This window comes from Pholis gunnellus (genome assembly GCF_910591455.1).
Source record: "Pholis gunnellus genome assembly, chromosome: 14".
Classification (NCBI taxonomy): domain Eukaryota; kingdom Metazoa; phylum Chordata; class Actinopteri; order Perciformes; family Pholidae; genus Pholis; species Pholis gunnellus.
Window position 1 is genome coordinate 820,083 of NC_136541.1, and position 14,685 is coordinate 834,767.

Here is a 14,685-nt window from a genome sequence, read left to right on the forward strand (position 1 = left end):
TCTGACGTCATTATTAATTAACCCAGAATATGATTATAGTTTCTCTTGAATACTGACATTACTCTATTAGGCTCCATGTTTCAGGTTAAATATAAATTATATAACTCGTCAAACCCGACACTGAGCTTCACGTGACTGAATGAAATGGTGATAAATGATGTAAAGTTCTCTCGGACTTTAATTGTTTCATAATAAAGTTATTGAGGGAAATATCAGATCATGAAAACACAGATTTTTCGAATAAATGAAGAAAGTTGTTTATGGTTCTTTTGTTGTTCAGACTACAATGAACATCTATTTAAACCAGACGGTGAATCAGAAAACATATCAAATATAAACTAGAGTTTAATCTGATCTGTCTTCACTCTGGTGTTAAACTCAGTCAGTCAGTCCGATCGGCTGCAGCGTCCAATCACATGATGAACACTGAGGGGGCGTGTCGGCCGTTCAAACACTTCCTGGAAGTCTGATCTTGTGCGTCCTCGCTCATGGCTCCTCAGAGATCCCTCCTCTCTCCTCGATCCTCGCTCCTCCTCGAGAGAAATAAGAGTCCAGCTAAGAGGACGGCCGTCAATGTGGCGGAGCAGAATAACTTCCGTTTCAAGCGAGGAGCGAGGAAATGACAATTAAGAGACTTGGGATTTAACCCATATATTCATATGGATATAAAGACAACAAAGATATAGCAGAACAGGATGGAGATTTAACTGAAGTCTCCTTAACATGACGCTCTGAAGCGAGGACGCCTCATCAGTCTCAGCTCCTCTCTCCTCACGTCTACTCCTCCTGTGGGCGGGACTAAGACGCAAGGCGAGGAGGCGTGGAAAGGAGTCGAGGAGGCACAAAGCCGTGAACTGAGAGAGACCCGAGGTAAGATCCTGAGTCCAGCTGGGCTGCCTGGTTGATGCTGGTGTGTGAGGAGAAGATGTGTGAGATCATCTACTCGACAGTCTTCTTCAGAAAACCTTCCTCGTTCTCTTCTTCTTGTGATTCATCAGTTTGAGCCACAAGTCAACGAGCAGTGAGCTGGACTCTGACCTCTGGAGGTAACTCTACCTTTCCTCTTCTTTGCTTCAGTCTGCTGGTTTATGGGAGTTTGGTGAGAACGAGAAGTGAAGTTATTGCTGCAACTCTTCAGTTATTGAGGACAAAGAGAAGATGAGGAAACTATTCATTTCATGTTCTTATTTTAAAGAAATGTATTCTTTGTAAAAGTGACTCACTGTGATGTTTTATCTCCTTTGATGTTCATGTCAATGTGATGAAGGTTGGTGGTAGTTTGTAGAAGAACTGATGTATTTACCTCAGAGATTTAGAAGGGTCGAGTAAACAGACTAATAATACTGTTACATTCAATTAAAGGTGAATAAAGAGACAAGATATATATAAATATCCCATAAGAACCCAAACCAATTTTTCCTTCAAGGAAAATTAAAGGAGATATAAAAACAGACGAAATGGACAAAATGGAAGACATTTCTGAAAATATCTTCTAAATACTGCCCCCTAGTGCCAAAGATCTGAAATGTTACTTATATGTCACATTGGTCGTTTACTTAAACATGTATTCCTCATTTGAGAACCAATCAACTGGGCCTCATTTCTGTTTGGTAACAAAGATTTGCTTTTTTATTCGTATTTCCACAACACATATCAAAATTATTTGTATGGTTACTTTTAACCAAAAAAGCTTTTTCAGATTTGTTTTACAAGACACGAATGTCTTCTCGTTGGATGATCTTCAGTGCATCCTGAACACTATCGTTCATTTTAATCCTGCAAAAAGATAATGAAATTACTTTGAGATAGGACCAAAATAGGAGTTAAATCTAGTTTGTTTGTGTGATTTATTTACTCATATGTTCACTTTTCTTTTATAATTTCATAATTCTTTCATAATTAATTTGTCTAATACTTTAATCAATTTGACATTATTTTGTTTCTATTTGTTTAAATGTCTTTTGAATTCAACAAAAGAACATATTTTAATTAAAAATAATTGAATCAGCGAAATAAATTGAGCAGCTCTTTACTATTTTTCTTATTGTGACAAATACTTCACTTTGGTTTTTCTGAGACGATTATAAAAGCCTGATACAACATATTCATAACTTTTTATATATGAATTAGTTTGATGAACATGTTTAGAACAGTTTAGATGTAATGTAGGATTGTTATCAAAGCATTAGAATTGTTAAATGTGTTGAAACTTATCTTTAGCAAATAAAACAAGCTTTTTAAAATGAGCTAGTTCTGACAAATGTGCTGACCAGCCAGGCAGACATTTTGGAAGTGATGTCATTGGTACACAAATGAACTCAGTCACATGACCTCACCAGGATGTTCCGTATGTGTTGAATGTTGTCCTTCCTGTTCACTTCACCAAGGTGTGATTCTAAAAAGTCCAAACAACGTTTCTTTGTGGTGAACTGAACTCAGAGAGGAGGATCTCTGACTGAACCGTCTCCACTGAGGTGAATTTAATTTATATCTAAAGGTTTAAAGATTAGAGTCACGTTGTGTCAAACATTAATCACATGTCAATACAATACAAAACAGTGACAGATTTACCATACTTTATATATTTTGGGATGTTTTTCTAGACTTGTTGGAGAGTTCTTGTTCCAGGTTTTGGACCATAAAGCCTTTAATATCTCTAGTGTGAGATAATAAGCTGTACTAATAGAGTTGGTTTGACTTCACTTGAAGCAGCAGAAGAAGCAGCAATAGTTGTAGAAGAAGGAAGTGTTTGAAGCAGTGTGTTGAGCAGCCACTAGAGAGAAGCGTTGTACAGGTTTACATCCTGACAGCAGCAGCTGTCAATATATTAATGTGGATATAAAGACAACAAAGATATAGCAGAACAGCAGAGAGATGTTTACCAAAGACACGTGGTAATAAACAACAACTAGACAACTAACTCACAGGATCTACACAGGTTGATTTGATGAGGACAACATGTGTAGAGGTTGTAGGTTAGTAGTGTAGAGTAAAGCAAGAGTGTGTGGAATAAATGGAATAGTCTCTTGATGAATAGATTTATATTCACAGTGTAGTCGTGTGTCTCTTTGTAGTTGTTTTGTATGAAGGCAGATCACTGTCAAAATCTCTGTGTGTGTGTGTGTGTGTGTGTGTCTGTGTGTGTGTGTGTGTGTGTGTGTGTGTCTGTGTGTGTGTGTGTGTATAATAAAGTACTCTATATATATATTAATACTGGTTTGAACAGAGCAGCATTCTGAAATCTCAACACCTGAGCTGAGAGAAAGCCAACAGGTCTGTGGTTCATCTCCAGCAGCTCTTCATGAATGTCATACGTTTTCCTTGTCTGGTCAGCTGCTGCAGTCAGGAAGTAAACCTGCAGCAGAGGCTGTTACTGGAGGGCTCATGTGGTCTGGTGTCAAAACCAGTTCTAGAAGTCTTCATGACCTCTGATCAAGAGAGACACGTTAATGTTTTATAACAACGGTGAAGAAACAGGTTAGTGTTGATGTAGAACATCATAAATCTGTTATCACTCTGTTTTATAGAGAGAAAACATGAAACATATTAACTTTCACTTTCACCTTCACTGGGTGGGGTTTCTTGGAAATGGTCTAAATTATTGGAAGTGTGTGTGTGTGTGTGTGTGTGTGTGTGTGTGTGTGTGTGTGTGTGTGTGTGTGTGTGTGTGTGTGTGTGTGTGTGTGTGTGTGTGTGTGTGTCTGTGTATATAAAGGAGCTACAGAGTGAACTGAAGCAGAACTCTTCCTTCACTCCTGATCAGAGACAAACTGAGGTAAGTTGCTGAACACTCTGATCTTTTAGTCCACAGCTTCTATGTTTCAGTGTTTATGTGATACTGAGGATTTTGGGTTTATAAACATTATTGCATGATTTAGTTTTAGAATTATTTGCTTGTTTATTGTTTTTGTAGTCCATCTTTGAGAATATAGAAATAGACTTTGGTCAATCTGGCTCCAAGTTTGAGTTTTGTCTAAATCAGTGTTTTACATGTCGTCCCACATGTTGGATCCTAATGTAAGAACAGAAATCACTCGTTCTACAGACAGAGAGAATGTGACAGGAAACAGTTTCATAATCCTGTCTTATGATTAATAAAACGGCTCCCTATAAGGTAATAAATAGCATTAGACGAAGTACCTTCCACTTCTGCAGAGGAAGTGTACCAGACCCTGATGCACATGTATGACACACACACACACACACACACACACAAACACTCCTTTAGTCGTCCTCTTGTCATCTGGTGTGTCAAAGGGAAGTGTAGAGCCACCACCTGTTTGTATGTGTGCTTCAATATCCAACTCATCGCTTGATGAGTTGTTCTGATGCAGACCGCCTGCACTCTGTACGAGCACTTTTCAATCGTTTGAGGCTCTTTGTGGTTGATTTGAATCTTTGTGGTTGATTTGAATCTTTGTGGTTGATTTGAATCTTTGTGGTTGATTTGAATCTTTGTGGTTGATTTGAATCTTTGTAGTCATTTTGAATCTTTGTGGTCGTTTTGAATCTTTGTAGTCGTTTTGAATCTTTGTAGTCTTGCATCTCTTTCGTGGTTGTTTTGTTTTGAATCTCTTTGTAGAAGTTTTACGTTTTTTAAAAGTCATTTTTGGTCTCTGTAGTCGTTTTGCGTCTTTGTGGTATTTTTGAATATCTATGTAGTTGTCTTGTTTTTGCATCTCTTTTGTGATCATCGTTAGTTTCTGTAGTAATTCTAAAGCTCTTTGTCGTTGTTTTTTTCTTTTTCTGGTAGTTTTGAGTCTCTGGAGTCATTTCTCTCTTTTTGTAGTTGTACTTTGTAGATGTTTTGCTTTTGCTTCTTTTTTCAATTTATTTTTTATACTATATTTATCCCTTTAAGGGGGAAATGTGTCTCTGCATTTGACCCAACCCTGTATCAGGGAGCAGTGGGCTGCCCATGACGGCGCCCGGGGAGCCGCAGGGCAGGGGTCACCTATAGGCGGACCGCGCCGTTGTGTCCGGACCCAGGACCTAAAACCGATAGATAATTGAGAATTATTACATTTTGACGCGGCGCTACTATTTTAACCGGCACACCTAATCCAGCATTTAGGACTTGTTACTTGTTCAGCGGTGCAGGAAACACACCGACCAATGCGCTGTAATTAACACGTCACGTGATGCAGCTCAGCCAATCAAATAGGAGTATTCTGACAAGTTTCCTGACTGGAGTGAGGTGTTCACACACCGTGACACAGACGAGGAAAGAGATCGCAGAGCACGGACATTGTTACGTACGTCGGGCCGTCATTTCACAAGACGAACTCCTAAAAGAGAGAAGTGTTCTGAGAGACCAGTCTTTAATTAACCATGCACACACTCGTTTAGGTGATTTCTTCTAACGGGCAGTTTTTAGTTTATTTTACTTATTTATAATCATCCAGTTAAATAAGAAAACTGAGAATAATAATTGTTAAAATTTAATTGATGTGTACTTTCTTTCTTTGATTTGACAGTTGTTTACTACACAGAGACGTTGTTACTACTAGACTTCTTGAATATATATATATATACACATATATATATGACATACATAGTGCAAGTTAGATATTTCTGTAGTGTTCGGGACCTTTGCACGAGGACATTTTCTCAATCTGGACCTTTTGGAAATGTAATTGAATACCCCTGGTTTAGAGCCAGAATACATCTCTGATGTGCTGCTGCCTCATGAACCATCCCGACCCCTGAGGTGGTCTGGGACCGGTCTACTTCCTGTTCCCAGAGTCACAACTAAACATGGAGAAGTTCAGTTGTTCTGCTCCTCATATCTGGACCAAAGCTGCAGGTCTGCTGAGACCTTCAGCTCCTTTACATCCAGACTGAAGACGTCTCTGTTTGCTGCCTTTAATTCAACCACATTCAAGGATATTAACACATTTCTGCATTTCACTACTGTGTTTATTTCTTACTCTGCTTTTAGTGTTTTAATGTTCTTAATGTTTCAATGAATGTTCTTAATTGTTTTTGAATCTCCTTTTCTTTTGCCTCATGTTTTGATGCTTTTAATGTTTTATGTGAAGCTCTTTGAATCACCTTGTTGTTGAAATGATAGAAATAAACTTGCCTTGACTATACACAGAAACATGAACTGCTGCCACACTGAGCGCTGTACTAAAGCTGCTAGCATACTCAGGTTACTCAGTTAATCTCAATTAGCGTCACCATTTTTACAAACACGTATATTCAGAATGAAACGATTGGACCGCCTTACTACGGTCCTGTGACAGCCAGAGATACCTGATTTATCATTCATTGATTGATGTCAGCAGCTAATAAGAATTTCAACAAAAATACAACAACAGACCTGTGGTCATTTAATAATGCTCATACAACTATCTGAAAATATTTACTTTTTAAAAGAAAGCTGTGTATATATATATATATATATATATATATATACGATAAGAGTTTCTGCAACTGTTTAATTAATTCAGATTTCTTTAGTATATTGTATAATTTCGTGGGGCGAAGCAAACCATATAGTATTTATATATATATTAAGCCTTCAGTTTACACATGATGAGATTAGTATGTAGAATAAGCCTCAATAAACATATATTATAAAATAGTCATGCAAAAAAAATAATACCGGAAAATAAAGTGAAACCACGATATAAAAAAATAATACCATAACATTGACTTTTGGTCATTCCGCCCAGCAGCACACTTGTTCATGTTCAAGCAACAAAACTACTCTGTTAGGTTGAAATAAAGATCGTGGTTTGGGTGAAAACCCGTTATGTAACGTAACTTAAAATAATTAACTCAAGTTTTGGTTCCACGGGACACGAACAGCGGCCTCTTGGGTAAAAGTCCTGTGTTGATTGTTTTATATGAAAGTCTGTAAATAAATATTAATCTAAATTAGTAAAAAGATCAAATTAAAGTGAAAATGTGAGGGTGGTTGGACATGATAGTTCCACATACTTTATAGTACATATAATATAATTATTTATATTTATATTATTTTATAATATAATTTAATAATACAGAGAAATTAACCAACTAACTGTTTGTTTTTTCCAGGTCAGACTGAACGATGGAGTCTGAAGTCAGCGGGACGATGGAGGTGGCAGCACTCGGCCGACCTTTTAGCCTCGGCATGTTGTACGACTGCCGCAAAGACTTACTCGTCCCTGGTAAGGATTGAGATGTAAAGATACTTAATGCATTACAGCCAAACGTTCTGTATTTAAAGTCATATTCAACAATGTTTCATCTCAGATCGTTTAATCAGTCTTGTAGGACGTAAGAACACCTTCTCCTGTCTGGTTGGTTCTGGAAGCTGAATTAGGTTTTTGCTTGTTCTTTTGCAGGAATGACATTGTGGGACCGTGAGGACCTGATGAGTCATATTGGTGAAAGACCACAGAAGTATAATGGTTTTGAAATAGTCACATCTGAATCTATTGCAGATAAATCTTCAGCTCTAAATGTTGAAGCATCACTGAAGGCCAGTTTCTTAGGTGGACTGGTGGAGGTTGGGGGATCGGCTAAATACCTGAACGACAGTAAGACTTCCAGAAATCAGGCCAGAGTAACACTGACCTACAAAGCTACCACAAAGGTCCAGGAACTGTCCATGAATCATCTTGGAAGAGGCAATGTGAAGCATCCGTATGTGTTTGATAAAGGATTAGCAACACATGTAGTCACAGCTATTCTTTATGGGGCACAAGCCTTCTTTGTCTTTGACCGTGAGGTGTCTGAAAAGGAAGATCATCAAGACATTCAGGGTAACTTGAAGGTGATGATCAAGAAGATTCCCAACACTACGATAGAAGGTGAAGGTTCCCTGAAGATGGAAGACAAGGACACAGAAAATGTTGACAAATTCTCCTGCAAATTCCATGGAGACTTTTGTCTTGAAAAGAATCCTGTGTCCTTTCAGGATGCAGTAGAAGTCTACCAAAGTCTGCCAAGACTGTTGGGAGCCAACGGAGAAAACGCCGTACCAATGAAGGTCTGGCTGTTGCCACTGACAGCTTTAGATTCTTCTGCTGCTAAACTTGTACGTCAGATAAGTTTAAGATTAGTTCAAGAATCCCAGAGTGTCCTTGAGGACTTCAGTGAGCTGGAAATGAGGTGCAATGATGCATTGAGAACCACCACTGCACAGCAGTTCCCACAGATTGGCAAAAACATTACAACTTTTAAAGAGATGTGCTCTGAGTTCAGACTGGAACTCCAACAAACCTTTGCAAAGAAACTTCCATCAATCCGAGGAGGAGGAGAAGAGGAGGCTGTGCTCGCAGAGATTCTGAAGAAAAGATGTTCTTCTCCTTTCAACAGCAACAACCTGAACGAGTGGATGGACTGTAAAGAGAGAGAAATCATCATGTTAAAGTCTTTCACCAACATGATGAAAAACACAAAGATCGTTCCATCTCAAAATGATCTGTTCAAAGAAAGCCTCAGTGCAGAACATGTGGTGTGTTTTGTCTTCACCTCACTGGGAAGAGCTGAATCGTACCTCTCAACCTTATCAAACTATTTAAGACAAACACCAGGCAGCTCTCAAGATGCTCACACTCAAGATGTAGAGAAGGACCAATGGTACGCCTCAAAAGAAGTCGCAGAAGCGATGAGGCTTAAAGCAAAGCTGTTCAGTGATTTTGCAGAAGCCAACAAGGAGAACAAGAACATTAAGTTCTTGACTTTTGGATTAACAAATGAGGCACAGAAAGGTTCAAGCATCTACCTTTATAAAGACGGTTTTCCTGTCAGTGAGAACTTTGAGCCACCTTCAAAGCCTGAAGCAGGAACAGTAAGTGACATAAACCACAACAGTGTGACGCTGAAGATTTCTCCTCCCAAATTTGGAGCAGAGAACATCACCTCCTACTCTGTTGAGTACTGTGTCAGTGGAGAGGATGGATGGAAACAGAAGACAGCATCCAAAGATGAAGAAGTCACAGTGAGCGGTCTGAGTCCTAACACAGAGTATGTGTTCAGATGCAGAGCAGTGACCTCAGCAGGTGTTGGGCCAGCCAATGAAGTCAGTGGTTCCATTAAAACCTTACCTTGCAGCCCTCCTGGAAAACCTCGAGTTGAACCAAACTCAAGTGAGATATCAGTCAGCTGGGAGAAACCTGCTGAGCTTGGACAAGATGTCCACATGTTGAGCTACATCGTGGAGTACGCCGAAACAGACAACGGGGGGAAAGAGGAAGATCTCCAATGGAACCAAATGATGTCAACGGCTGAAAAGGCGATCATTCCAGGACTTCAGCCAGAGACAGAGTATGTTGTCAGGGTCAGATGTGATTGTGGTGTAGCCGACAGAAGCAAAGAAAGCATCACTGTTAAGACTGTTGAAGTTGGATTTGTTCAATGTTCAGTCATCATTGGTGACTTCTCTTTGCTTGTCACTGCAGCGTTGTCCTACTGTGATTGTAGTCGTATGCATGAAATCACAGTCTGTTGAGGGAATGTTTTTCATTCAGAATAATACATTTATCTCAATGCAATCTCTTCATTTTGTGTTTAATAATAATATTTACTTTTGTGTGCATGATTAGATTAGGGTGAATATATATTTACTGCAATTCCCCAAAATAGAATAGTACAATGATTTCTGTATTTCTTTATTTTTCAAGGAGAGCTATGGATGATTTTGAAGAACAAGTTAAAGAACTTCTCCAAACCAGGGAACCTGCTGAAGCAGCTGCAGAGATCCAGACTCTTTTGGATCAGCAGAATGATATTCCACTAAACATTGGCATCACAGGAGAGACCGGCGCTGGTAAATCCACCTTTGTTAATGCCTTCAGAGGCTTAGATGACGGGGATGAGGGAGCCGCCCCCACTGGGGTTACAGAAACCACCTCAGAGGTTACACGATACCCCCATCCACACCATCCCAATGTTGTATTATGGGATCTTCCTGGTATTGGCACCACCAAATTCCCAGCTGACGAGTACCTGGAGCGTGTTGGATTCAAAAAGTTTGACTTCTTCATCATCATCTCAGCGAATCGCTTCAGAGAAAATGATAAGAAGCTCGCTGAAGAGATTCAAAGAATGGGGAAAAAGTTCTACTTTGTTCGCTCAAAGATTGACGATGACGTACGTAACGAAAAAAGACGTCAGAAGTCAAAGTTCAATGAAGAAAAGACTCTGAACACGATCAGGCAAAACTGCATTGAAGGTAAGTCTGAGGTTAAAGCAGAAGATCACAAATGCCTAAAACTTTAAGGTTCCTGCAGCAATGGTTACAAGCAGACTCTGCTCATCTAAAGGCAGAAAGAAGTAAGAAGAGCTGACGGGTTGTACATTGAGTCGTGTGATACTGGCAGAGCCACTAATGAGGGTCTGTTGGGCTGACTGCTCATCTCCTCAGATCTAAAACAACACAGGCTACCTGTCTCTGTGTTGGGTCTGGAGAGGGTTGCTGGGGCTGTTTCTAATTGTACGATATCATCTGAAATAAACTTCTCTGTTCTCTTTGTCTGGACTAACAAGGTGTTAAGTCTCAACAAGTCTTCCTGGTGTCCAGCGTTGAGCTCCACCGCTATGATTTCCATCTGTTGGAGGAGACCCTGAGGAGAGAACTTCCTGCACACAAGAGAGATGTTCTACTGTTGGAAATACCCAATTTCAGTCTTGGGATCATCAGCCAGAAGAAAGAGGCTTTACAGTCAAAAATAAAGTACCTTGCTTTAATGTCTGCAGGCATAGCAGCTGCACCACTTCCTGGGTTCTCTTTTGCCGCTGATACAGCCATGCTGGCTAAGGTCATCAGACACTACCAAGTTACTTTTGGTCTTGACAGCTCTTCACTGCAGAAGCTTGCTGATAGTTCAGGTGTGCCTTTGAATGATCTCAAAGCAGTGATGAAATCCTCTTTGGCTGGAATTGAAATCAGCAAAGAGCTCATCACCAAGCTGATGTGCTCATCTGTGGTTTTAGCTGTATTAATGGCAGCAGAGAAAGGGTCTAGCTTTATTCCATTATTTGGAATCCCAGCAGCAATGAGCCTCTCTTATACCTCCACCTACAAAGCTTTGAATATGTTCCTCAACATGGTAGCTGAGGATGCACAGAGTGCGTTTAAAAAGGCCCTGGGTTTGGACACCCCAGTCTGATATCATGTGAATGGAAACATGAAACATGTAAAACTGTTGGTGTACAATGCAAATGAGCTTCTGAATTATTTTTGAGAGTGCTCTATAATATTACTATAGTAAAAGTACTGCATACAAATTATAGTTTTCTAACCGTGTCGCACATTTAACCAAACACAAATCAGAAATCGTGACGCTTACTTTCTCTTAATGAGCTGAAATGTGTGATTTCTTAATGATGGAAACATGATGGAAGTTTGTCCATGAGGAGTTCTCCTGTCGAGGACCAGACGTTTGTACAAACACACAGAACATCCTTCATTCACTACCATCTAGTGGACATATGCTGCCCGTACGTTATCATTAGGCTCAGTGAAAAGGTACGTTTGATAATTATTGAATGTTTGTTCTCATGGATATCATTTATTCTTCCATCCACAATGGACTGGGCTGTTGTGACTGTCATTGCATCGTACTGAAGAATCCTCTGGTTCCCTTCTTCAAACCTCATCAACGTGTTAATGTGACAGACATCGTTTGTTATCGTGGCAAGAAGCAGCCGAGGTTTTAATGCTCAACAACATCCGGACATGGTTTGTGACAGATAGCACGTCTTGTGTTGGCTAGTTTAACAAACAGGAAGTGGGCGTGGCCTGGATCAGAGCATATATAGGGGATGAGTTCTGAGTGTAAATGTGAGTTTCTTTCTCTGAGTACCTTGATGCTTGAGTTGTTTATGTTAAGTTAGCATGACGAACATTTTGTTAATCCTTGTCAGTTATAAGTTTGTTAGATATTTTCTCTTCATGTATTACATTTAGTGTATGATGATAATATATATTTTCATTCAGATAAAACCTGCACTGTCCTCACCTGCCCCACCATCTGTTGTCTATCAATAAATCTCAATCAAAGTGGATTCTACGAGTGTTTCATTTACTGCGTTGTGTGGAAATATCTGTATCGACAACCTTCTTACAGCAGCAGTACATTACACCCTAACCTTCCCAACCGGAGTACACAAAGCAACACTGACTGCACATCTAGTTGAAGCATCAGATTCTGGAGGAAGCAGCCGGCACAGGAACACCACCCGGCACTGTTTGAAGTGGTTACCTAAAGCCACCCAACTGGTGAGGAGGAGCAGAGTATCAGTGAGGTGAAGGAGGTGAAGGAGGTGAAGGAGGTGAAGGAGATGAAGGAGATGAAGGAGGTGAAGGAGGTGAAGGAGGTGAAGGAGATGAAGGAGGTGAAGGAGGCCAATGGTCAGAACAGTACTCTTGCTCACCAGACTCATTTTAACTGGGTCAAAACCTCAGCTCCAGTAAATCACACATCTGTGGAACCGATGTATTGATTTATGACACATAAGTTGTGTAGTTAGACCGACAGCACCCCACTGCTCCACATAGACATTTGATTCACTTTTGACACACTCTGCCATCCTCTTAGTGTTCTGCTTCTCTCTGTTGGTTAACATGCAAAGTGCACCTAAATACCCTAAACAGTATCTTAAACATTAGCATCTCAACCAGGGGAAGCTCTAATTAGTATTCACACATTTGGTGACGCTTATAGAGTTAAGAAGTACCTCTAATTCACCAGCAGAGGGCCTGGTCTGCTGTGGACACTTGCTGGCGCTTCTATTACAGAACACAGACTTCTTCTTTTCCAGAAGTCAAAAGGAGTCCAGAGAAGGGGAGGAAGAGGTTGAGCTGTCCATTGAGGCTGTGGTCAAGTTAAAGTCAATGCTTTTCAAAGGTGGGGGTGAATCATTTGTACAGGCACAAATCCTCATCATCATAGTGGTGTACCATTCATATCACTGGTATATACCATTAAATCATAGTGGTATGCCATATATATATATATATATATACACGCCAACCCTCTGATTGAAGGACGGCCCTGCTCTCCACTTAGCCACACATGCCCACATATATATATATACAATATATATATATATATATATATATATATATATATATATATATATATTAGTGCTGGGCAACTTAACGCGTTATTATCACGTTAACGCATTAATTAACGCCGACAATTATTTTATCACCCATTAACACAGTTTTTTATTTATTATATATTTTTATATATATAATATATATATATATTTTTATACCTTGGTGAAGTGAACAGGACAGACAGGAAGGACAACATTCAACACAACAGAGTTCACTAACAAGGACCACGCCAATAACAGTATGAGTTTCGAGAGGTTTATTGCATAATAGAATGATTGTTAGATTTAAGAAGCGGAAAGGGTCGAGGGATGAATAGGGTAGGGGTAGAGGGATGATGGGATGTGGGGTAGGGGTCGAGGTAGAGGGATGAAGAAATTAAGGAATGTAAGGAAGAAGAAATGAGGAGGGTTTGTAGAAAGAAGGTTAGGCGATCGATGGGGGACCGCTGGTGTCCAGTAGCTGGCAAGAACAGGGGGAATGGAGACTGTAGGGTGGGGGCTATCTCTTTGGAAGCTCTGGCGGTGCAGAGTCCCCAAAAGATATGAAGACAGATGCCGATGGGCGTTTCTGGTGTCATTCGGTTTGGAACGAACTTATGAGAGGTACGCGGGGGAAGACCAACGACCAAGTATCTTGAGGAAGTCGTCGATAATTCCTTGGCTTGAAGCGGTGGAGGCGGCACCGAGTAAACGAGCTAAGATATGGCGAAAGTGGTGGTGAGCCCGATATCGCAACAGGGGATCTTGCGGGGGAGTTCGGCTGGCTGAACCAGAGCTTAAGTAGTTGCGGATGAGTTCGTACGGAGTCTGGTCGGGAAAGTTAGATGGGTTGAGGTGGACCATATCGGTTGGTCTTGCGGCATTTGAGGTGATAGACGACTGTGTAGGGAGGATGGACGTGGTGTCTGACACGTTGAACTCTGAGCAGCGAAAGAAGCCAGCAAGAATGTGGATTTAATACCTTGTCCATGAAGGAGGACATATAACCTGAGCAGAGCGTGAGGATGCTGCAGGTGAGGAGGTCCGAAGTGAGGGGCAGCCGTTTAGGCGTAATTTGGCTTTACATACCTTCGAGTAGGTTACGTGCGAGTGGGTAGAGGCTGGGCACCGCTAAGAGTGGTGAAACTGGTGGGGGGGGAAATAAGTTTGAGGACGCTGGAATTGTCTGCTGGCGGGGCTGTGGAAATGAGGAGGCGAGCTTGACGGCCAGAGTCAGTATGGCATGGGACAACTTAAGGCAGGACGCAGTCGACTGCCCTTCTATAAACACGTTTAAGTCGAGGCCAACAGCAGACTGGAAGCGGCAGTCTAGCTATGCTACTCCACCTTCTCCTACTGAAAGCTGTATCTCTGACTCCCGCATGCAGTTTGACAGATATTGAATCGTGGCTCGTCTTGAAGAGGATTGGTTCACAGCCTTAGTACCGGTCTCATTACCCTAAGTGGGTACTTATTGGCCGTATTAAGCTCAGGTTAAAGATTCACGATCAGAGTATACGACCTGGCCCTCTGGAGGGACAGATGTAGATGTGTGGGCTTCTTCCACTGTGTGATGCGTCACCATGTCATCGGTGCGCGCCTGACGTGGCGCTGGGAACCCGGAAGCGCTCTGGAGGCTCGGAG

General features: G+C 40.8%; 2 protein-coding genes across 6 annotated transcripts in view; both read left to right on the plus strand.

Annotated features, from left to right (window-relative positions):
• The first annotated feature begins 607 nt into the window (after positions 1–607).
• On the plus strand, positions 608–12,006 carry LOC306706756 (uncharacterized protein). 5 transcript variants are annotated; one of them, XM_079173944.1, is made up of 7 exons: positions 608–1,046; positions 2,388–3,477; positions 3,716–3,775; positions 7,048–7,160; positions 7,338–9,264; positions 9,621–10,171; positions 10,486–12,006. In XM_079173944.1, the coding sequence occupies exons 4-7, from the start codon at positions 7,061–7,063 to the stop codon at positions 11,106–11,108; spliced, it is 3,201 nt and encodes a 1,066-aa protein (XP_079030070.1). In that variant the 5' UTR covers positions 608–1,046; positions 2,388–3,477; positions 3,716–3,775; positions 7,048–7,060; the 3' UTR covers positions 11,109–12,006. The 5 variants fall into 5 exon arrangements, with proteins under 5 accessions (XP_079030070.1, XP_079030071.1, XP_079030068.1 ...); XM_079173942.1 differs by having other exon boundaries at positions 609–1,046; positions 2,388–2,474; positions 3,193–3,775; XM_079173943.1 differs by having other exon boundaries at positions 609–1,046; positions 3,193–3,775.
• A 1,491-nt stretch (positions 12,007–13,497) lies between these two features.
• Positions 13,498–14,685, plus strand: part of LOC306705990 (uncharacterized protein) — a gene marked incomplete at both ends in the record, with an annotated part of 31,997 nt that continues 30,809 nt past the window's right edge. The window contains one exon of the mRNA XM_079172903.1: positions 13,498–13,549. Coding sequence (XP_079029029.1) covers positions 13,498–13,549 — 52 coding nt within the window. The remainder of the gene's footprint in view (positions 13,550–14,685) is intronic.

Coding starts and splice junctions, on each gene's coding strand:
- LOC306706756 (XM_079173944.1), top strand. CDS start 7,061: ATGGAGTCTGAAGTCAGCGGGACGATGGAGGTGGCAGCACTCGGCCGA. Junction 7,161..7,337: donor CAAAGACTTACTCGTCCCTG/GTAAGGATTGAG, acceptor GTTCTTTTGCAG/GAATGACATTGTGGGACCGT. Junction 9,265..9,620: donor GGACTTCAGCCAGAGACAGA/GTATGTTGTCAG, acceptor TTATTTTTCAAG/GAGAGCTATGGATGATTTTG.